General features: G+C 41.3%; 1 protein-coding gene across 6 annotated transcripts in view; it reads left to right on the forward strand.

The window, feature by feature from the left end:
• cdc42bpab (CDC42 binding protein kinase alpha (DMPK-like) b) overlaps nucleotides 1–25,265 on the forward strand; it is a 160,571-nt gene that overhangs the window by 39,681 nt on the left and 95,625 nt on the right. For all 6 annotated transcript variants that reach the window (XM_060917456.1, XM_060917460.1, XM_060917459.1 and 3 more), the window contains exons 3-5: nucleotides 10,868–10,951; nucleotides 11,243–11,338; nucleotides 15,819–15,967. In XM_060917456.1, the coding sequence (XP_060773439.1) occupies nucleotides 10,868–10,951; nucleotides 11,243–11,338; nucleotides 15,819–15,967 (329 nt within the window). The remainder of the gene's footprint in view (nucleotides 1–10,867; nucleotides 10,952–11,242; nucleotides 11,339–15,818; nucleotides 15,968–25,265) is intronic.

The following is a 25,265-nucleotide window of genomic DNA, read 5'->3' on the forward strand; positions in this document are numbered from 1 at the left end:
TGCGGATTTTATTGGCAATAAAAATCACAGGGACCGCACATCTCACTTTACCTCGTTCAATAATGCACTGAACTCAGGGACCGCACATCTCACTTTACCTCGCCCATTTGCACTATTCCGCACTACCTCACCTTAACAGCTGCTAGTTTGTTTATACTGCTTATTTCATGTTTCATGTTTACCTGCTATACCTCAAGTGCCCTTGACTGTTTGGTTATTTGTACCAATTTATATATATGTGTGTGTGTGTGTGTGTGTGTGTGTGTGTGTGTGTGTGTGTGTGTGTGTGTGTGTTTAGTCTAGTTCATATCTAGAGTGTTTATACTGTTTATATTGTCTGAGTGTTTAGTCTGTCTTGTTCTTATCTAGTGTTTATACTGTTTATTTATACTGTTTATATTGTTTGAGTGTTTAGTCTATGTCTAGTTCCTATCTAGAGTGTTTATACTGTTTATATTGTTTTTTTTTCAATTATTCTATTTTTATTTATTGCATTGCCAGTTTGCACTGTGGGTCAGAGAGGACTGATATTTCATCTGTGCTGTATGTCGAGCATGTATAGCATATTTGACAATAAAGTTGACTTGACTTGACTTGACTTGACATGGTCTGTGTCCAAAATCATTCATTACTCACTATATAGTAAACAATATAGTGAGTTCGCCATTTTGTAGTGCTGTCCAAATGTATAGTGAGAATTATATTACACTCATAGTATCCCACAATGCACCATGAAAAGTAGTGTACAACCAATGGTCACTAACCAAGCAATATATACCATCATGCATTGTGGTCATGCTGAAAGGAAAAAAAAAAGTGTGTTGGGGTGAATGGACAGAGGAAGAAACACATTATAAACGGACATTCAAGTACAATTAAAAATAGTAAGAGAATAGAAAATAAGCTAACAGATAAAATACAAGAATAAAAGTTACAGTGCGGAGTGAGGAATTAATCAAAAGCCTCAAATTTGTTTTAATAAAAGGCAGCAGCGAAGAAGAAAGTATTCAGCTTTGATTTAAAAGAACTGAAAGACGCAGCAGACACAAAGTAATTTGTATTTATTAATGTGGGAAATACGCTCAGTATAATATGTATTTATCACAAAAATACATGCATGTATTTATTATTTTGAAAACCCACCAGCCGACTGATCCAGCACGTTTTGATTGTGTGACAGTAATGACATAAATAACGACATGGCGGAGTAGTGTTCGAAAGGTTTTGGTTTTTTTTTTTCATTTTACCAGTGAGCTCACTATATAGTCCTATATGTAGAATTCCCTAGATGGTGAGTAGGGAGTAATGAATGAGTGAATGATTTCGGACACAGCCATGGATACAGATAATATCTGATTAGAGTTAAATAATTAGAAGCCTTTATTTGTCACATGTACATTACAGCACAGTGAACTTCCTTCTCTGCATTGAACCCTGCTGAAACAGTGAAACAGGGGAGAGAGAGAGAGCACAGTGGTGCCTGAGGATTTCTTTTATAATTTGTTAGTAACAAAGGTAAATGGCATACTTGTGTACCGTTAATGTCACAGGCAGATATCCGGTTTCAGTGCAAATGCAAATGGCGTCCAGGTAAACCTATTGTTAGCTAAATCGTTACTTTTAAAATGGATAAATTGTTATAAAGTTTTATTTTTAATTTGAACATGCAGGGGGTGCATCAGGACTCAGGACACTTGCCATGATCGGCAAACGGCGTTTATTTTTGGGTTTTGTTTGACTAAGTTCCCGTGTCATTTTTTTCTCTAAAACATAGTTACACAATCTATTGGCGTAATTTATCCTACACTACCGTTCAAAAGTTTGGGGTCACTCTGAAATGTCCTTATTTTTGAAAGAAAAGCACTGTTCTTTTCAATGAAGATCACTTTAAACTAATCAGAAATCCACTCTATACATTGCTAATGTGGTAAATGACTATTCTAGCTGCAAATGTCTGGTTTTTGGTGCAATATCTCCACAGGTGTATAGAGGCCCATTTCCAGCAACTCTCACTCCAGTGTTCTAATGGTACAATGTGTTTGCTCATTGCCTCAGAAGGCTAATGGATGATTAGAAAACCCTTGTACAATCATGTTAGCACAGCTGAAAACAGTTGAGCTCTTTAGAGAAGCTATAAAACTGACCTTCCTTTGAGCAGATTGAGTTTCTGGAGCATCACATTTGTGGGGTCGATTAAATGCTCAAAATGGCCAGAAAAATGTCTTGACTATATTTTCTATTCATTTTACAACTTATGGTGGTAAATAAAAGTGTGACTTTTTATGGAAAACACAAAATTTTCTGGGTGACCCCAAACTTTTGAACGGTAGTGTATCTGGTAAGAATTTCTTTGCAGTATCTTTGCAGATAGTTCCTGTCAATTTTAACCCACAGTTCCATTAACTGGATTTAGTCTGTGCACATTTTGTTAATGTACACAACCTGTTGATGTTGTATAATGAGGTGCTGCAATTGGTGGATGAAAATCTTTTTCTTCCCACCCTCTGTGAAGCTTGCATTTTAAAAGTAAAAATGATGTGTTTCTGTTTTGAAACAATGTACTTGGGTCATTTAAATTTGCTTAGAAAGAAATAAAATTAAATAAACTACAACCCCAAATCAGAAAATGTTGAGACTGTGTATGTTGAAATTAAAACTGAAAACGATGATTTGTAAATCATTTTTGACCTGGACTGCACTCAAAACAATACAACAGCACATTATTTGATATTTTACCTCATGAATTTTTGTTTGTATTTTTTTTCCAAAATAAACACATTACCATTTTGATTCTTGCTACACATTTCAAAAAAGTTGGGATGGTAAAGCATTTACCACTTTGTAATGTTGCCATTCCTTCTCACAACACTGACAAGATGTTTAGGGACTGAAAATACCAAGTGAAGAAGAGTTTCAGGTGTTATTTTGTCCCATTCTTCCTGCAAACGGGTCTTAAAGTGCATATCCTGGACCAATTTCGTGTTTTTTTTATATGAAAGTATGTCCCTTTACACACTCATCCAGAAGGGTAATTTTGCACAAGGCCATCTGTCTACAGCAGAAAAAAAAAAAAATTGGAAAAATCCCAAGGGAGTCTGGAGCCAGATTCGTGACGTCACGTGTGGATCAGCCAGCAGGCTGCGAGAGCTTGCATGGATTCAGTGCACAGTCTGTGCAGACCAAGTTTAGCAGCTAGCGATTTTACATTGAAATACGGAATTGTCACCTGAGCTTCTAAACCCATGGATTCACGTATCAATGCTCATCTATCTATTGTTACATAAATCATATTTTTTCTAATTACTATTATGTATTTATATATTTCTTCATTTAGAAGAGTACTGGCTACTGTAGGAGAAAAATTTCATAAGCTACACACATGGAATCAGCTAAGCAGGGTTGTATATACAGTTAATGTGTTTGACAGGCCCCAAGATCTCAAGCCCTGACACACACATCCCTTGATACATGTGAAGTAAAATGTAAAGAAAATGTGACCTTGGGCACTGTGGGAGACGGCTGCCTCTCCAGTAGCTCTGTAGTTTTTAGCTCTTTAAACCTCTTTTTTGCACCTTTTTACTTTTCTGCTCTTCTTACAAAGACATGGTGTGTTTTTCTTCAAATCCCATGGATATTTTTAACTTTAACACGCAACCAGGAGCCAGTTTTCTCGCTTATTCGAGAGAGGTGCTGCTGGCCCTGAAAACAATGGGACGAGCCGGGATATGACACCCCATCCCGGCGGAGCTGAGGAGGAAACCCAGGGGCTGCAAAGCCGGGGCTAAGCTAAAGGCTAGGCTAGCGGACAACCGGATGTGCTACAAACCATCCATTCCGTCCGTTATCATGGGGAATGTGAACTCGCTGCCGAATAAGGTCGACGAGCTATCCGCACTGAACAACCAGCGGATTTACCGGGAGAGCAGCTTATTTATTTTTACAGAGGCATGGCTAACACACCTTGTACCGGATGCTAACATGGACCTGCGGGGATTCACTGCTGTGAGAGTCGACAGAGACAGTAATGCATGTGGGAAAGGCAAAGGTGGGGGACTCATCATTTACGTGAACAACCGCTGGTGTAACCCGGGACATATCTCCGTAAAGACAGTCTTATGTTGCCCGGACTTGGAGCTGTTAGCATCACCATCTGTGTTTACATCCCTCCGAGGGCAGCTGCAGCCGCTGCATGTGAGAGGATTCACTCTGTCACAGCAAGGCTGCAGACACAGCACCCTGAGGCATTTATCATCATTTCTGGGGACTTTAACCACGCAACTTTGGACTCTACTTTGGCTGCTTTTTACCAGGCTGTGGACTGTATCTTTTTAATTTCCCTGAGGGAACCCTCCCAAGGGATCAATAAAGTTATATCTAATCTAATCTATTCTAATCTAAGTAAGTGTATTATTGCCCAGCGCTTTCGTGTTGTTTACTTTTGTGTGTGTCAATAAATAACATTATCCGTGTACCGCACAAACACAGGAACACCTAATTTAGAGTATAGTCTCTCTTACTTCTTACCCTGGCAACAGTCAACTTGTGAATTGCTGATTTTCTTGGTCTTTTTCTCGGCTCTGCTTTGGTCCTTGGCTTTTTCCGGGTGCCTCGCACGAAGCGCTCCCATTTCTCTCTCATTGTCCGGTCTTTTGAGAAACGCTGAGTACTAATCCCATCAAGATTGGTGTTGCTACACCCTCCTATGATACATCCGTTAGCCATTTTAATAATTACAGTAAATCCTCTAATACTGGCCTGTATTCCATTACTGGCCGGGACTCTAATATTGGCCGGTCTCGCTGTCGGAGGAGGTAAATAATGGCCGGACTCTAATACAGGCCGGGGCTATAACCAACGATGTTTCTGAGATCATAGTGGCCTTACACAATCGTTCCGATCTGAAAGACAATTGTGATCAGTGGCGCCGCCAGGCGTATGGCCGTACACACTAGGCGTACCTTGGGGAGAGAGATTTTTTTTAAATTATAATTGTTACCTGAATGCTTTGGCAATGCAACATAATTTGAGAGAGAGAGAGAGAGAGAGAGAGACGTGTGTGTGCCGGCGCATTTGTGTGCTTCAGGAGTGGGCGGGGTGTGCGTGACCAAGAAAGCTCATTGGTCAATGCAGATATACTTTTCTTGCACCACTGAGATTCTCTCCAGTTTTGAGAAACGGAGACAGACAATCGTCAGTAGTCAGAGCTTGTGCGAGAATTTATTGAGAAGCGAGTCAAAAATGAGTAAACGAACCCTGAAACAAACGAGCTTGTTTCAGACTTTTACGAAAAAGTCCAAAAGCAGTGATCCAGGGGTGTCATCTGCTTGCCAGTCCTCTCCAGTATCAGCTAGTAACACGGCACCGGCAGCTTCCACTCCTCTGCAACCTAGCAGCAGTACGCTGCAGCTGGATGCTAGCTCAGTTCCTTTGAGGGAATTGCCTTCATCTACCTCTGAGTTTGAAACTAGCCATACATCCAGTGAATTTCATATAAGAACACCTACATCTCCCCATGTCCCTTACGATCAGAAGTAGATGGTTGCTCCACCTTGCTGACAAATGAGCCATCAGATAGCTTTACTAATGAGCCACGAGTCAGCCCGCTATCACTGACATCAGATTTATCAGACATAGGTAAACTTCAACCAGATGCCTTAAAATGTGCACCGGACTCTGTAAAGCTCAATGTCCTACAGAACTGCTTCAAACCAGACAGAGGGTGGGTGGCTCCTTCTACTCTGATTTTCGGTAAACTCAGAAAAATACCCGAGGAGTTTTTCAATGAGTCTATGTACCCCACGTTGCGCTACAGTGTGTGTCAGAGTCGTGCGTGCGGTAGTGCTGAGCAAGTTCACTAGATTCTAATCGAGGCTATAAAGAGTTTATTGTTTATTGTCGTGTGTAGTTCACATATGTTGTTCAAATATCAGCCTGTGTTCATGGAAGGCTATTGTTCAATTTCAAGTTAAAGTTCTATCGTTGTTTTGTGTATAAGCCTATAGATCGACTCTTCATAGAAACTGCAGCACGCAAGCGTTTTTTTTTTTTTTGGGGGGGGATTACACCGCTAGTGCGTACCTTACAGTTCAACCCTGCTGGAAAGGATGTCTGAATTACCGGTATTTGTTGATAATGTTCTGTATACCGTTATGGTAACTGTACTTTTTCAATAAATGAACCTATTTTATAGGTTCAAATAGACACAAAATCTCGTTTTTATTCATTCCACTGGTAGTCTGTTTTGCTCAAATAGAAATAGAGGCCTGCCTCTAATTCTGGCCTCCTTCCAATAATGGCCTGGACCAAGATGCACTTGAGTGAAATAAAGGCCCCGGCCTATATTAGAGGATTTACGGTACGTGATAACGTTGAAGAAATTTGCAGAAAACCACCAGGTCGTTTTCTCATAAACAAACCAGCGCTGACGTAGGATTCAGAGGGAGGCGTCCCGCATGTGACGTCACGAAAATCAATGTTTGCCGGGAAATCCAAATGCCAAGTTTTTTCAGAGGCGGACCAATTCGCCTCAAATGGCTCGATTTCAGCTGAATTTTTCTGGTATTGCGCAAGGTAAAAAAATTGCACAAAATGCAAAATGTGACAGATATTTGACCAAAGTTTAATATAAAATAGGAGAATTACATTGATCTTGCTCCTGAATTTACCCGTGATATGCACTTTAAGGTGTACAGCAATACGGGGCCGTTGTCATTTTTAGTTTCAAAATTCACCACACAGTCTCTATTGGAGACAGAGGGGACAGACACCCTTTTCTTCCTTAGCCATGCCTTTTGTAATGTGTGCAGAATGTGGTTTTGCATCATCTTGTTGAAATATCATTGGAAAAGATGCCGTCTTGAAGGCAGGATATAATGTATGACAAAAGTGTAAGTTACCTTTGCCAAGGGCATTGACACAACCCCATATCATGACAGACCCTGGCTTTTGGACTTGTTGCTGGTAACAGTCTGGATGGTCATTTTTGTCTTTGGTCCAGTGCACACAGTGTCCATTTCTTCCAAAAAAGACCTGAAATACTAATTTCCCAGACCACAGTACACATTTCCACTGTGTGATGGTCCATCCCAGATGCCTCCAAGCCCAGAGAAATCGACGGCGCTTCTGGACCCAGTTAACATAAGGCTTCCTTTTTGCACAGTAAAGTTTTAACTGGTATTTGTGGATGTACTGTAGACTTAGACTTTCTTTATTGTCATTAAGATTTGCATCAAACAATACACATCAGAACGAGATTTCGTTGCTTTGGTTCAGTGTAGTGCAGAACGAAAGAGCAGCAAGTATATTACCTGAGGGAAATATATATGTGTGTATATATATATAAAATATGCACTGTATATATAAAACTGTGTATAAAGTTTATTATATATATATATATATATATATATATATATATATATATATATATATATATATAATAAACTTTATACACAGTTTTCTTTTATATATACAGTGCATATTTTATATATATATATAATATGCACCGTATATATAAAAGAAAACTGTGTATAAAGTCCTATATACAATATGAAGTGTATTGTCTGAATATAAAGTATATTGCCTAGGTGGGGGGGGGATTATTTTGGTTCAACAGTCTTATGGCATGTGGGAAAAAGCTGTTGTAGAACCTGGCTGTTCTACTCCGGAGGCTGCATAGCCTCTTTCCAGAAACCAGCAGCGAGAACAGTCCATAGTGGGGGTGGGAGGTGTCTCTGCTGATGTTGTGAGCCCTGGTCAGGCAGCGTTTTTCTGCAATATCCTGTATCAGAGGAAGTGAAGTCCCGATGATTTTCTCTGCTGTCTTCACCACCCTCTGCAGGGACTTCCAGTCAGAGGCCCTACAGGCTCCTGACCAGACAGAGATTCAGCAAGTCAGTATGCTTTCTATAGTGCCTCTGTAGAAAGTGGTGAGAATTGGAGGGGGGAGATGTGCCTTCTTCATCCGGCGCAGAAAGTGCATGTGCTTCTGAGCCCTCTTTACAAGGGCCCTGGTGTGATGGGACCAGGTCAGAGTGTCCGTTATCTGCACCCCCAGGAACTTTGTGCTGCTGACTCTCTCCACTGCTGTGTCATTGATCATGAGTGGTGTGTGAGTGGGCCAGCTCCTCCTGAAGTCGACGATGATCTCCTTGGTTTTGGCGACATTCAGGACCAGGTTGTTGGTTTTGCACCAGTCCAGTAGGTGTATCACCTCCTCTCTGTAGGCCACGTTGTTGTCACTCTGGATAAGGCCCACTACTGTTGTGTCATCTGCAAACTTCACAATATGGTTAGTAGTGGACCTGGGACAGCAGTCATGGGTCATCAGGGTGAACAGCAGCGGGCTCAGGACACAGCCCTGAGGGGAGCCGGTGCTCAGGGAGATGATACTGGAGGTGTTGTTGCCCAACCGCACAGACTGACAGTTGCTGAGAAAGTCAAGCAGCTAGTTACACAGGGGGGAGCTGAAACCAAGAGGGGCCAGTTTGCTCACCAGGTGCTGTGGGATGATGGTATTGAACGCTGAGCTGAAGCTGTAACTCCATATTGTAGTGATTGATAAAGGTTTGCCAAAGTAATCCCGAGTCCATGTGGTTATATCAGCTATAGATGAATGACGGTTCTTGATGCAGTGCCGTCTGAGGGATCAGAGATCACGGGTGTTCAACTTAGGCTTGTGCCCTTGCCCTTTATGCACCTCCAGATTCCTTGAATCATTTAATAACATTATGCACCATAAAGAGTGAAATATCCAAGTCCCTTCCCATCTTTCTTTGAGGAACATTTTGTTTCTAAACATTTAAGTTATTTTCTCACGCATTTATTGACAAACTGGAGATCCTCAGCCCATCTTTGCTCCTCAAAGACTCGGCCTTTCCTGGATGCGGATTCTGTACCAAATCATGATTACAATCACCTGTTGACATCACATCATTATTTAATTGTTTTACCTCATTACTAGCCCTAAATTGCCCATCACAACTTTGTTTTGAAATACGTTGCAGTCCTGAAACGCAGGAATGGATGTATATTAACAAATGACATGATCAGAGAGAAGTTGACCAGACAAAACATGAAATATCTTGGGTTCATACTGTCTGCAATAAAATACAAGTCAAAATAAATGTAGAAATCACAGCTTTTTATTTATTTATTTAATTTTTTTTTAATTTGCATTTTCCATACCACCCCCAACTTTTTCTAATTTGGGGTTATAAAATAAAATGAAAAATTCTGAGCCCTCTCTTTGGCCTTTTGTATACTGTACACTTTATATTCATGCATGTGGTAAAAGGGAAGTGGTGGCTCACTGGTTGAGGCTTTGGGCTGCTGCTCTGAAGGTCATGAGATCAAAACCCTGCAGTGTCAGTCTGTCATGGTTAGGTCTTTGAGTAAGACCCCTAATTCTCAAGTGCTTAGTTGCAGCCTTTCTCAATTACATGTTGCTTTGAATAAAAGTGTCAGACAAATGTAACCATAAGTTATGCATTTTCTTGAGTTATTTGTACTGCTTCTTTGAGAATAACTCTGTGAATCATCTTTGGGCTTTGGAAAGATAATAATTTACTAATTCAATGAAGGCGTATTCCTGTGAGATGTGAGCAGTTATCTGCAGCTCTGACATCACAGAGGGGCATGGCTATTATAGTTAAAATGGTTGTAGTGCCCTTTTGCCACCATTTTGATGACCGATTGAGAGTACTAGTTCCTCTGACTGTCTGTCCTTGCCATGCAGCAAACAAATAAGTGAATGTCCAGAAGTAGATGTAGGCTGAGCTCAAAAGTAGAAGGTTTATTCCAGGCTTCTGGTTTACATCCAGTATATATTTAAAAAAAAACAACTTTCAAATAGCAAGATGGTAAACTAGAGCACAGCAGGAGACGGACGCAAGAAGCTGTTGCCTCCAATTAGTCACACCTGGTCCTTTCCTGGCCAGGTATTTATCATCCACCTGGACACAATAACCTCCAGGCCTGTAGAGGGTGCACACACACTAACACAAAGGGTTAATACTGGCTCCAACAACGGTGATTATCTCATCTCATCTCATTATCTGTAGCCGCTTTATCCTGTTCTACAGGGTCGCAGGCAAGCTGGAGCCTATCCCAGCTGACTATGGGAGAAAGGCGGGGTACACCCTGGACAAGTCGCCAGGTCATCGCAGGGCTGACACACAGACAACCATTCACACTCTCATTCACACCTACGGTCAATTTAGAGTCACCAGTTAACCTAACCTGCATGTCTTTGGACTGTGGGGGAAACCGGAGCACCCGGAGGAAACCCACGCGGACACGGGGAGAACATGCAAACTCCACACAGAAAGGCCCTCGCCAGCCACGGGGCTCGAACCCGGACCTTCTTTCTGTGAGGCGACAGCGCTAACCACTACACCACCGTGTCGCCCCAACGGTGATTAATAGGAGGAAAAAAATACATTTGAAACAATCTTAAACATTGGAAGGGCACTCGGTAGAATGTATATCTCCGCCAAGCCACATATTATCAAGATCAAAATCAAATAACTTGAACCTTGGGTAATATTAAACCTGTATACCAAATTTCATCAAAATCTGTTCACTACTTTTTGAGTTATATTGGGAACAGACAAACAAACAGAGGTGAAAACATAGCCTCTTCCAACAAAGCTTTCATGCACATTTATTTCCTCGGGAATCTCCTCAAATTAAATAACTCCCCAGCCACAGAATGACCTGTTTTTTTTTTTAGATATTACAGAAATAAACATTTATCACAATGACCAAATTTCAGAGGGAACTAAATTTCACCGAATTTTATGAAATCGAAAAGCCGTCTAGCTTTAAATACTTCGTTGTTTTAACTATTGTTACTACCTTTTATTCACAGGTAGCTGTTGTGAAGGTGAAGAACACAGAGAAAGTGTTTGCCATGAAGATCCTAAACAAATGGAAGATGCTGAAGAGGGCTGAGGTGGGCATCACTATCGCTTTAGAATCCCAGCTTCATTTTTCCAGTGTAATGCACACTAAAATGGGTTCAGGTTTTTGTATCTAAAGCTACTGACCTTTTCATAATTGACCTGAGTTGTCCAACCTCATAGATGAGCACTGCACTTATCCTCATCCTTGAGTCATGTTACTGGAACATATTCAAAACAATAATAAATGGGTTTCATTCTACGACTTCTTCATTTTTTTTACATTTTTCTGGGTTCAGAAATGCACTGATTTCCTGTGACATTTTTCCACTTTCCCTTCACAGACGGCGTGTTTTCGGGAGGAGCGGAACGTCCTGGTGAACGGGGATAGCCAGTGGATCACCACTTTACATTACGCCTTCCAGGACGAGAACAACTTGGTGCGGAAGTTCCCATGATTTTGTTGGGTTGTTTTTGTTGATCTTGTCGCATTCAACATTTATTGCAGTGTACAGAGGAAAGAGCGAGCACAGCATCAGTGAAGATATTTAAAATCTTTGCATAAAAAAAGGAAAGGAAAAGATCAGGGGTTATTGGCTGCTGTCTGGCCGTTGATGTCAGATAAGATTTGGAACTGAAACGATAGACTTGTCCCTGAATCTACATTTCAGGGGAAATTATCTCACAGCTTGTGTGTGTGTGTGTGTGTGTGTGTGTGTGTGTGTGTGTGTGTGTGTAAGTTTTTGACTCCTGCTGAGAAAGACTTTCCCATGTCTGTGTTTATGGAGCAGTGAAAAGAGGAAGGGGGGTGTATGTAGATTTATCTGTGTGATTCAACTCTAATAAATGATTTTGGTTGCTGCAATGAGGAAAATGTGTTTTGTTTTTCAAAGACTTGTTTTTGGAGGAAGTAGATTGGCACGATTGGCACACAGCAGTGATGCAATTATACAGGGTGCCTGAGTTCCAGTCACTGTCTGCTGACTGGAGAGACTGAAGTTGTTATTTTGATTTCCAACAAATTGCTTGCATGTTAATGAACACAAAGAAAGCATGCAGAGGTTATGTGACATGTTTAGATGGGACATTGAGGGTGAAGTGAAGGGTGAAAATAGGTCTGGGTGAAGGAGTGATAGAGATGTATCACACCTCTTGGTGTACTGTAGAAGCTAAACTGTTTTACTCACTATTATCTGCTGAGCTGTGAGAAAAACAACGACCATGAAGGTCAAGCAGGAGCTAGAGAACGTTGAATATGATGGTCAGGAAAGGGAATGAGATGAAGGGATAAAAGCAATGATTTTGATAATGAGATCCTGTGATATTGTGCTATAACACTGATTAAAGATGAGCAAGCTTGTAGTACTCGAGCCCAGGACTCAGATTCAAGTCTGGCTTGTGCCCTAATTTTAAGGACACATGACTTGACTTGGACTTGAGCACTGATGACTCGAACTTGGGCTTGTGCATTAACTGCATTCGGACTCATAAATTGGAGACGAGGACTCTGATTTTTTTTTCTTTATTTTTTGTAACATGCCATAGTAATTTGGCATGAGATATTTATATCGACATTAATTTTATACTAATTTAGCGCAAGAGAATGCACAGTCACCTGTTCATACATCATGTTCAGGAAAAACTAACGTTAATGGCGCTAAAATGCCTGGAGAGAAGCCGCTAGGATAGTGTGCTTTGCTTATACAGACTTCTTGTACTTTGGGGAAAAATGCACCGCTATGTGTTCCATATGTAGAAGAACTATCGAGGAGACGACGGGGACAACCTTGAACTCAATCATCATTTGGTAAGACTCCACCCAGAGAAGGAAGTGACACGCTGTGTTCATTGCTCTGTTGATAGCGGGGCTTGCTGAGCGATGAACTAGCTAGTGTTAACCCTCTCTCATGTTATTTGCCCTGTTGAAAGTGGGCGGGGCTTGCTGAGCGAGGAACAAGCTTTTTATCTGTAGCCTATTAACTAAAATGGGGCAGTCAAGCAGTAACGTTAGTCCAACACAGTAGCAGAGACGCTTTCACATAAAGGCAGCAATAGCCACCGTCAAATGGTGCAGTTGGAGTCTTGGACCCGACTCGGACTCGACTCAGATCAATGGTGGACTCGACTCAAAATTTTCTTGAATGACTTGGACTTGAAGACTGGGGAATTGAGACTGGACTCGAGGTTTAGTGACTCGACGACAACACTGAAGATGAGGAAGAGTTTTGGTAACTGGAAATAATATTTCCAGAATACTCTTGATTACAGAAGGGAAAAAAGCCACACAGCTGCCATGTTTCCACTGCAGGAACCTTTCAAGCAACCAATAATTTTTTTTTTCCAACTTTAGTTGTGTTTCCACCAACTACTGTGCAGAATTTGCAGGAATGATTGATTGAACCACTCTGTTAAAATCCTGAATTTGGCTAACCAGCACACAGAACATTTTCACAATGATATTGTTTTTGCTATATTAATGTTATTTTTCTCATTTAACAAAGCTCAACAATAAATCACAGCGTAACTTTAGATTCAACCTTTTCCCTGGTGGCTCAGTGGTTAATGCTGCATCGGACTAGAAGTCATAACTAGTAATTCCTTACTTCCAATCAGGAAAAAATAAAACAAAAAAAGGCCACTCAATTTGGGAATTTTTGGGTTGTCTTCTCCTCAAGTTGAAGTTCCTCGGAGTTCAGCGATCAAATGAACATGGCTGCTTCTAGCATCAGCAGGAAACTATGCAGCACTTTTTATCTTTAAACACATTATACTGTATATATATATATATATATATATATATATATATATATATATATATATGTGTGTGTGTGTGTGTATATATATATATATATATATATATATATATATATATATATATATATATATATATATACAGTGCCATGCAAAAATCTTAGGCACATGTAAAGAAATGCTGTAGACCAAAAATGGCTTAAAAATAATTTAATGAAATGTTTCAATATAAAAAAAAATACTATAAACATCAGTAAGCCATAATAAATGAAACAGTCAATATTTGGTATGAGACGACCCTTTGGTTTAAAAAAAAAAGTCTCAGGTAGTGTTGTCATCGAGTCTGAGTCCCGTCTCGAGTCCCCAGTCTTCAAGTCCAAGTCAAAGAAAATTTCGAGTCGTGTCCACTATTGATCCGAGTTGAGTCCAAGAACAAGACTCCAACTGCACCATTTGACGGTGGCTGTTGCTGCCTTTATGTGAAAGCGTCTCTGCTACTGTGTTGGACTAACGTTACTGCTTGACTGCCCCATTTTAGTTAACAGGCTACAGATAAAAAGCTTGTTCCTTGCTCAGCAAGCCCCACCCACTATCAACAGGGCAAATAACATGAGAGAGGGTTAACACTAGCTAGTTCATCAGTCAGCAAGCCCCACTTGCCAGAACAGAGCAATGAACATAGTGTGTCACTTCCTTCTTTGGGTGGAGTCTTACCAAATGATGATTGAAGTTCAAGCTTGTCCAGGTCATCTCCTCGATAGTTCTTCTACATATGGAACACATAGCGGTGCATTTTTTCCCACTGCACAGGAAGTCTGTATAAGCAAAGTGGGCAATCCTAGGGGCTTCTCTTCAGGCATTTTGGCGCCATTAACGTTAGTTTGTTCCTGAACATGATGTACAGTATGAACAGGTGAATGTTCATTCTCTTGCATGAAATTAGTATAACAATTAATGTCAATATAAATATCTTATGCCAAATTACTATGGCATGTTACAAAAAATAAAGAAAAAATCAGAGTCCTTGTCTCCAATTTATGAGTCCAAATGCAGTTAATTCACAAGTCCAAGTCCAAGTCTGAGTCATCAGTGCTCAAGTCCAGGTCATGTCATGAGTCCTTAAAATTAGGGCACGAATCGGACTAAAGTACTACAAGCCTGGTCTCTGGTACAATGAGTGCAGTTTGATAAGGAAATTATCTGTAGGTTTTACTGAGCATCTTGCAGAACCAGCCACAGTTCTTCTGGACACTTTGACTGTCATACTCGCTTCTTCATTTTGCACCAAAACCCAGCAGCCTTCATTATGTTTTCTTTTTTAATCTGAAACTTGGTCTCTTATGTAATATGCTGCTCAGATACAAACTTTTTTTCTGTAACATTTAATTTTGTGCTGAAAAATGAATGTTTGGACTCTAAAATGTTTCTGTACTGACTCAGTAATGTAGAAGTCATAAAATAGAAATCTATAACAAAGCTTGTATGGAAAAAAATAGGGTGCCTAAGACTTTTGCACAGTACTGTACATTTATTTGTTAAATCTATAACACTGACTATGCAGTAAAATATATATCGCTCATTGCAGTTAGTTGGCTTGCTTGATCGGGCTGCATCCGAATACTCGGTATATTCACGACAGTATATATTATATACATCCAACTACTATTCAATGCCTATTTAGTATTTGGACACCCTACATATTGCTTTTTGCATCCTAATAGTATGGAAGTATGAGTACTCGGATGCAGCCAAACATTAATCCAAGCTTGGAATCCCCACTTCTGAGGTCATTTGAATGCAGCATAAGGCTCTGGGTTACTGATTAGAAGCTGCCAGTGTAGGGCCCTTAAAACCTCTGTAAAAAAAAAGAAAAGAAAAAAAAAGGCACCATAACAAGTCTGACCCTTCGTTCTGACACCAACAACTTCTGTTCATTGTGTTTTTGTCCTTTTTGTTGCTTGCTGAGATTTTTACATCATGAACGAGTTTCCTGCAGTAGGATGGAAACACAAAACAGGAAGCTGTTTTTATGAAAGGTTGGGTCTTTGGAATGGCATCTAGTGATGTTTCATTTCAATTCTTCAAGATGCCTTAGATCATCTTTTTCTATCTGTCTTGTGTATTCCCATAGTCTTGTATTAGTTTCTTCTTTCTCCTTTTTCTCTGCAGTACTTGGTGATGGACTATTATGTCGGTGGTGATCTGCTGACTTTGCTCAGCAAGTTCGAGGACCGCTTGCCTGAGGACATGGCTAAGTTTTACCTGGCAGAGATGGTGCTGGCTATTGACTCTGTGCACCAACTGCATTACATTCACAGGTGAGCCAACCGTTTGAGTCTCATCACCTTACCTTACCTTACCTTAGCTTAACTTAGCTTAGCTTAGCTTTGCACTGCGATCTTTCTGGAGTTGCCACTATTGTAAAGCTTGTAATCATGAAAATGAATGATTTCCAATCGTGAGCATCAGTCATCATGGAAGTCGTCAGTTATTTGTAACGAGATGGAGATTTACCAAATTATCAAAAGACAGAGAAAAAGTGGGCGGAGCTACGCAAAGAAGTTGAGCTCAATTTAAGTTGATGGAAATACAATAAAAGTACGTGGCCATGGTTTTTTTTGTTGTTGTTGTTCCTATTAGTTAATTGTTCCTAATAGTAGTTTCTATATCTGTCAGTAATAATCACTGTGTTGATGTGAACACTTGAAGCAGCAAACATAGATTGCGATTTATTACAAATGGATACACGAGTCCTTTCCCTCCAGTTGAGGCAATGCATCTTATTTGTGGATAAAATGAGCAGAACATATTGTTTTTAGTAGGACAATGTCTGATTTGTGATCTAATAAGTGGTTTAACATACATTCTATAGGGAGCCGTGTAGTTTGTGTGGGCATATCAGACTAGCCAGGGGGAAATCATCGCAACCAGCAGTGATTCATGTGATATGAGGTTCAAAAAAAAAGTTGCTGGTGAAAACGCAGGTTGAAGAAGAAGAACAGAAGAAGAAAAACAACTTTATTTATCAGACGTACACTTAAGCACAGTGAAATTCCTCTCTGCATTTAACATATCTGAAGCAGTGAACACACACACACACACACATGAGCAATGAGCACACACAAATGTAGAGCAGTCAGCAGCCATGCTACAGTGCTCAGGAAGCAGTTGGGGTTTAGATGCCTCACTCAAGGTGACTTCATCCCAAGGCCACGCCACGTTAACCTAACCACATGTCTTTGGACTGTGGGGGAAACCGGAGCACCCCGAGGAAACCCACACAGACACGGGGAGAACATGCAAACTCCACACAGAAAGGCCCCCATCAGCCAGTGGGGTTGAACGCAGAACCTTCTTGCTGTGAGGCGACAGTGCTAACCACTACACCACCATGCTGCCCCAAGGTTTAGATATTTTGAAATCTTGTCACAATCCCGCTTTGAGTGTGACATGTAGTACGCTGTGTACTGTAAAGATTTCAGCCTTGACAAAGCTGAAGCTCATCTCATCTCATTATCTCTAGCCGCTTTATCCTGTTCTACAGGGTCGCAGGCAAGCTGGAGCCTATCCCAGCTGACTATGGGCGAAAGGCGGGGTACACCCTGGACAAGTCGCCAGGTCATCACAGGGCTGATACATAGGTGGGGTTTACATTAGACCGTATCAGCGGATCATCAGATTAATGTTTTTAAAAACGATTAGCATGCACACAGCAACGCTAATACACGATTAGCGTACACACAGCAACGCCAATACACGGATACGCTAATCACATGACTAATTCGGCACGTAAGTTGAAATGTATCAGTGCGGCTCATCGCTTCCTCCTCAGCGGCTGCGCTCCAAATCACTCCGCCCTGAACAGCGAGTGCCCTCTGGAGGGTGCGCACTCCGGCCCTGCGCAGCTCACAGAGTGCGCGAGTTAAGCGCACGAGCAGTGATTCGGGACTGAGCCGCTGTGCGCATATCACTTACCACTTGCAAGTGGAAGGATGGCAAGCCTAAAGACAATCATAACTACACAATGGGCAGTATTTGCATCAGTATTTGCAGTATTTTCATACTTTTATACTCTTTAATGAAAGGTGATACAAGGCGGAAGTCTGCGCCGTTTTTCAGTAGTCGCGTCACATGACCAACGCCAGCGAATCAGGAAGGTGGATGTCACAGTGACGTTGTCCAAGGACGACGCCAGCTAGAGCTTATCCGCGTATCCGCGTATTCTCAATGTTTACACAGCACCGGACCAGACACGATCTGGATTGAATACGTGGACCCTGGCGGATTCCCGTTTCCCGGCGTTTCCAGGCGTTTTAATGTAAACGGACAGTGCATCCGCGAAGAAAACGAGACAGATACGGTCTAATGTAAACTTGGCCATAGACACAGACAACCATTCACACTCACATTCACACCTACGGTCAATTTAGAGTCACCAGTTAACCTAACCTGCATGTCTTTGGACTGTGGGGGAAACCGGAGCACCCAAAGCTGAAGCTGCTCATGAAAAAACTTGTATAACCCAAATGCCAGGTTGCTGTGGTGTAACAGGATTTTCTTCAGTCAGTCAGACACGGTTGCTGGGAATCCTGATGCTGTAAATACACAGGAAGTGACTCGTTCTCGCATGCTTGAAGTCGAGCACTGGTAGCTCTGAGCTTTGCTGTGATTTGATGTGTTTGTGATCATGAAGGGTGGGACTTTTAATCAACCCTGCAGAGAGAAACACACAACCTCCCCCCCAACACCCTCTAAAATACAAACATGCGTTTATACACACACATATGCATGCACGCACACACACACATTCTATTCTTGCTGTGATAATTGCATGCTGGTTTTGGGGTTAGTGGGGGAAAGCAGTGAGGCGGTAATGATGGGGTGAGAGGTGTGGTCAGCTTGCTCCCGTGAGAGTTTGGCACGGTCTCGCTATGGGAGGGTGGGGACGGCGTGGTCAGCTCCCCTGAGGGCAAGCTGTGTGTGTGTGCTGAGTAACATGTAAAAATAACTAGTGCACAGGCATCCTTGATGTATATTTGTATTTGCAAAAATAACACAGACAGTCAGAAAATATCCAAATTGTGGTGCACTAAGACAGAACCCAGTGTACCAATAAAGAACAGTGTATGTGAATAAATAGTAAATAAGTACAGACTAGAATTGGCAGCATAGCGCACACTTTCTCTAAAAACACTCATGTTCTACCTCATACAGTCTCTTACAAAAGTATTGGAACAGCAAGGTCAATTGTTTTTGTTATACACTGAAGACATTTGAGTTTGAGATCAATTATGAATAAGAGATGATAGATCAGCATTTCAGCTTCCATTTCCTGATATTTACATCGAGGGTTACTTTAACATTACCACTACATTTCTGAAGTGATTCAAATCTGATTTTTTTTTCCTTAATGTGACGCAGGTCTGATTTCTTCAGGGCTGTGTGGACACAGAAATCCAATCTTTTCAAATCAGATTGAGTCTCTGTCATATGTGGTCCACAAGTCAGGTGGCCATGTGACATACCAGCAAACCAACAATGGAGTAGAGCGACAATAGCTGTGAAAACAGCAAAAGCTAGCCGTCTGGCTTTTTTTTTTTTGCGCTTTCTCGACCTGATTATGTACAGCTGACAAACTGTTTGCCGTCCTCCAGAGCAAAATGTGATGCATGTATTAACTACCAGCACATCCATTTTGTCGGTTTTAATACCATGACTCATCTTGAAAATCTGACTGTTTTTTTGTTGGTGATGACTCGTGCAAAAATGTATCAACGTGTGCCATTTCAGAGGACAAATGTGCTCACATTACAGTTACATACAGGTCACTTGTAATTATGAATGCCAACCATCAACATGGGCAAATCCAATCTGAGCAAAAAACTGGAATTAAATAATGAGGCTTGTAATGAGAACATAGACTAGATATGCTAAACAACTTAGAATATGGTGGCAAAATGGCTTGTTTTTTTTCTCCCATAGACAGCTCTCTGGTCTTTATGTTGGTTTATTCTTTTAAACAAGAAATGCAGTCTTCACAGATGAAACCAAGGGCTGAAACCAGGAGTAGATATTAATTCTTCGTTTGCAACCATGTGACCAAAACTGCTTGTGTCATTGACCGCCACCATGTTGGAGGATATATATATATATATATATATATATATATATATATATATATATATGTGTGTGTGTGTGTAACCTCCTGAGAAGCAACCCATAGACTTGTGTCCTCTGTAGTTGACATTTGTTTTACGTGCACACCCTCTTACTCTTTCAAGCTATTCACTTGAATCCTGGTGTCTTGTAAAGAGTACATCATGGGCTTTCCAATGATATATCATGTGACTAGAAGGGTTGCTGGGAAATTCCTAGTAAGGAATTCACAACAAAAGAGAAATTGAGAGACACATTTTTTTCCTGGTTCCCAGGAATTTTTTTTTTAAATTTTATATATATATGGTGGTGTAGTGGTTAGCACTGTCGCCTCACAGCAAGAATGTCCGCGTTCGAGTCCCATGGCCGGCGAGGGCCTTTCTGTGTGGAGTTTGCATGTTCTCCCCGTGTCCGCGTGGGTTTCCTCCGGGTGCTCCGGTTTCCCCCACAGTCCAAAGACATGCAGGTTAGGTTAACTGGTGACTCTAAATTGACCGTAGGTGTGAATGTGAGTGTGAATGGCTGTCTGTGTCTATGGCCAAGTTTACATTAGACCGTATGTGTCTCATTTTCTTCGCGGATGCACTGTCCGTTTACATTAAATCGCCGGGAAACGGGAATCCGCCAGGGTCCACGTATTCAATCTAGATCGTGTCTGGTCCGGTGCTGTGTAAACATTGAGAATACGCGGATACGCTGTGCTGAGCTCTAGCTGGCGTCGTCATTGGACAACGTCACTGTGACATCCACCTTCCTGATTCGCTGGCGTTGGTCATGTGACGCGACTGCTGAAAGACGGCGCGGACTTCCGCCTTGTATCACCTTTCATTAAAGAGTATAAAAGTATGCAAATACTGATGCAAATACTGCGCATTGTGTAGTTATGATTGTCTTTAGGCTTGCCATTCTTCCACTTGCAAGTGGTAAGTGATATGCGCTGGGATCACACACACAGCGGCTCAGTCCCGAATCGTGGCTCGTGCACTTCACTCGCGCGCTCTGTGAGCTGCGCAGGGCCGGAGTGCGCACCCTCCAGAGGGCACTCGCTGTTCAGGGCGGAGTGATTTGGAGTGCAGGATGCCTGCGGAGCCGAGCGTATCCGTGTATTGGCGTTGCTGTGTGCACGCGAATCGTGTATTGGTGTTGCTGTGTGCACACTAATCGTTTTAAAAACGTTAATCTGATGATCCGCTGATATGGTCTAATGTAAACTTGGCCTATGTGTCAGCCCTGTGATGACCTGGTGACTTGTCCAGGATGTACCCTGCTTTTCGCCCGTAGTCAGCTGGGATAGGCTCCAGCTTGCCTGCGACCCTGTAGAACAGGATAAAGCGGCTAGAGATAATGAGATTTTATATATATATATATATATATATATATATATATATATATATATATATATATATATATATATATATGTAAAATTATAGAGATCAGCTGGTTTCCCTAATGGAAAGAAAAAGCAAAATAAAAGCAGCAGCATCAAAAATTGCATACAGCTCTTTTTAAAATGAAATAATTGTAGAAGCCTTTGATTGTCAGCTCACACACTCGATGATCACGGCTTTGTCACATTTGACAGCAGTGAGTTTCTGCACGACCAGACTGTTAAATGATCCAAAATTTCTTATATATTGAGATCTGTCAGTAATAACTAGTTTGTAGTACTTACTATTGATAAAATGTTCACTGCAGACTCGTGTGGTTTTTGCTTTCTCATCGCTTAGATCAGCCCGGTTTATGTTGGATAGCCGTTGACGTCTACACCCTGTGGACAACTCTCTTGTTTGTTTTCTCCTTGATTATTTATAATTGCTGAAACTCTAAAGCACTGATAAGTCGCCTTGTCTCGAATAGAGTTGTGCCCGCATCCAATTACAGCACAAAGAGTCACATAGCGAAGAAACAAAAGGAATTCTTGAGCATAACAACCTCTAGAGCATATCTTCTCTAGTAAATTTGCGCCACGTGAGTTTGTGTATATCCTCCAACATGGCCCACTTCCAGTTCAAAGCCACATGCATAATTAGTTATGATGTCACGTGCAAACGAAGAATTGTTTAAACTAATGGTTCTCAACTGATGTATTGTGAGTGAAGTGAGCAAAGTGAAGTGTGCCGTGGAATTTTGAGGAACCCAGTGTGTTTTTATACATGCTCATGAAATAGTATTTTTAAGTACACTAATGACACTGCTTCTTCATTAAAAACCTTTGTAGGTAGTCATTTATAGCAGAGCTCCAAGCGGAGCACCATACCATACTGGTCATAGGGTGACCAGATTTCCCTAGTCTGAAACCGGGACACTTTTGCGCGCAACCATGCTCGTGCACGCACACCTTTTTTTTAACGTAAACGTGACACTCAGAGAGGTGCTCTTATCATTTTGTTGAAGCTCACATTTATCAACATCTCACATGAAATAAAACAAACAGGCATTTTGTTATCTAGTAGCATAGTGGTATACAGATCAGTTAAATTATGGTCAGACAGCAGATTTTGTAATGGCTGAGAATAGGCCAGGCTATGTCCATAGGCCAAATTTAAACTGATTTATTTCACCTGTTTGTGAGAACACCAAGAAGAATGCATATGCACATGTAGGCTATATCTCTAAAATTGTATGCACATAGCATGAACTTAAAAAGTAGATATGTGACCTCAACATAGCCTAGGTCAGAATCAACCTCATTAACCATTCCCCACAACTGAATGAATAAAGCAAGATGATGTGTACAAAAGTGAACACTTTAATGGAAGGTGCAACAAGCTGTTCAATATGGCCAAACTGTCAGAATGGTATGTTAAACAGAAACAAAAAAGAGACAAGTGATTTGAGAATATATACTACGGAAGCCGAGAGAGGCCCTTCATATAATCCTTTTTTTTATTCACCTTGTTATCCCGAGATAACGACATAATTAATTCAGGATCTCGAGAAAACAACACAACTAATTCGAGATCTCGAGAAAACAAAACCGTTATTCCGTGATCTCGAGTAAACAGCTGAGAAATGGTTCATTCAGGTGCGCCAAGAGACTTGTGATATGCTGACTTTGGGGCTATTTCTCATTCTGTATAGACGCAACTTTGGTCATTAGAATGTCTGGAATAATCGATCACCTAATAAGGCAATATTTTGATCAGGGGTCGACACAGGGAGAGATTGCATTAAGTCTTTTAATAAGGGATAATTTCAAAATTAGTCCGCGGCACCTCTGCAGAAGACTGGCCCGGCTTCGTCTCTACCGACGGAGATACAGTGATCCAGCTGAGATCATGAAATAATTGTTTTGTTTTCTCAAGATCACGGTTTTATTTTCTCGAGATCTCTAATTAGTTGTGTTGTTTCCTCGAGATCCTGAATTAATTATGTCGTTATCTCGGGATAACAAGGTGAATAAAAAAAGATTATATGAAGGGCCTCTCTCAGCAATAAAGGAGGAGAGGGGCGACAGCCCGAGGAAAGCCCCCACAGGAGCGCACAGCATTTGCAGCATAGGCTACCGAACTCAGTACAAGAACAAAGCACTTACAGTGTGTGCAGTAGGCTTCGTGCGCATTGTTCTGCACCTCTCGGAGGAAGGGGTAGGTGCCCTGTAAATCTTTGGAAAAGGTACATTTTCTTTTCGGCAAAATTGCTGCAGCATTACTGCTGCTAGCTGCTAGACAAAGAACATTCGCGCCAGTTAATGTTTATTTTATTGTTGCATGGCAACCCCTTCTGTTGTCTGGAATAACGTGGCTAAATAAACACCCATGCCACAGGGCCAGAGGGCAGTAACCAGGAAAGTTTGCAATTCCTGTCAATTCATCAAAATAGTAAATGCAGACATTTCTCCGCTAATGATTCCTACGCTGCTCAGTCGCAAACGTCGCGAGTGGCGAAAACCGGGACATATCCGTGTCCCAACAGACTTTTGTCGGGACTCGGGACACACAACCCCAAATCGGGACTGTCCCGGTAAAACCGGGACGTCTGGTCACCCTAACCTAAGAAAAAATGGTAAACCCATCGAGTCAATTTTTTGTGGTTTGTCCGTGTACGTGTACCACCAGTCATACACATCGCCTAGTGGTCAGTGTTAGTAATTACCAGTCATACACACCGCCTAGTGGCCAGTGCTAGCCAGTAAAGAAATAAAACAAAAGAGACTGGCTATGATAAGAAAATTCTACAACCCAGAAACCAATGGGAGCTCCGCTTTTAGGCAGTGCCTAAATCCATATATTACAATTTTATAGACTTTTTTTACAGTTGTTTTTTTTTTAAATCCAAAGTCCCATTCTCAATTTTTATCCCCAGCTGGCCAAAAGGCCCGAAGGGTGATTATGTCATGGCGATATCCATCCCGGAAAGGGTGCTCGCCTTCGGAAATCAACTCCTCTCACAATTTTTGGAGGAATTTCACGAAACTTGACAAGGCATTGTTATATGTCAGTAATATGCATATTGTAATTTCGTTAAATTCGGTCACATTTTACCAGCGTTACAGCCCTTGATTTACAAAATTATACTTTGACAATTTCATGAGTGTGTTTTCCTTCTGAAATCAACTCCTCTCATAATTTGTGGAGGAATTTCATGAAACTTTGTAAAAGGCATTGTTATTATGCCAGTAGTAAGCATATTGTTATTTTGTTCAATTCGGTCGCATTTTTACTAGAGTTGTGGCCCTTGATTAACAATCTTGTACTTTCACATTTTCATGAAGGTGTGCTTGCCTTCTGACATCAACCCCTCTCACAATTTTTGGACGGATTTCTCAAAGCTTGGCAAAAGGCCTTGTTATATGACGGTAATACGCATATTGCGATTTAATTTCGTTTGTGAAAATTTTACCAGAGTTTTGACCCTTGATTAAATAACTTTTTACTTTGACAATTTCATGAGGGCGTACGTTCTTCTGAAATCAACTCCTCTCACAATTTGTGGAGGAATTTCACCAAACTTGGCAAAAGGCTTTGTTATATGACAGTTAGACGCATATTGAAATTTCGTTTATTTTGGGCAAATTCTACCAGAGTTATGCCCTTGATTAGTAACAGAATTGTACTTTGGCAATCTCATCAAGGTGTGCTTGCTTTCTGAAATCAACTTCCCTCACAATCTTTATCCCCCACTGGCCGAAAGGCCTGAAGGGGGATTTTGTCGTGACGATGTCCATCCGTCCGTCTCAGGAAGGGTACTCACCTTCTGAAATCAACTCCTTTCACAATTTTTGGAGGAATTTCACAAAACTTGGCAGGATTCTTTGTTATATGTCGGTGTAGCAAGAGTTCTAGGTGGGTGGAGCACAGAAGCACGGCAGGCCAGAACTGAGTTCTCAGAAACTCTTTTATTTACGTCCAGGTTGGGGGAGAGCCCTCTTCCTCTGCTCTCCCTCTCCTTTATAGGGCACGGTCACTAGGGAAGACACACAAACACAGGTTAATTCCCATCAGGTGTAGTGATTCTGCC

Source organism: Neoarius graeffei, chromosome 3 (genome assembly GCF_027579695.1).
Source record: "Neoarius graeffei isolate fNeoGra1 chromosome 3, fNeoGra1.pri, whole genome shotgun sequence".
In the NCBI taxonomy this organism is placed as follows: domain Eukaryota; kingdom Metazoa; phylum Chordata; class Actinopteri; order Siluriformes; family Ariidae; genus Neoarius; species Neoarius graeffei.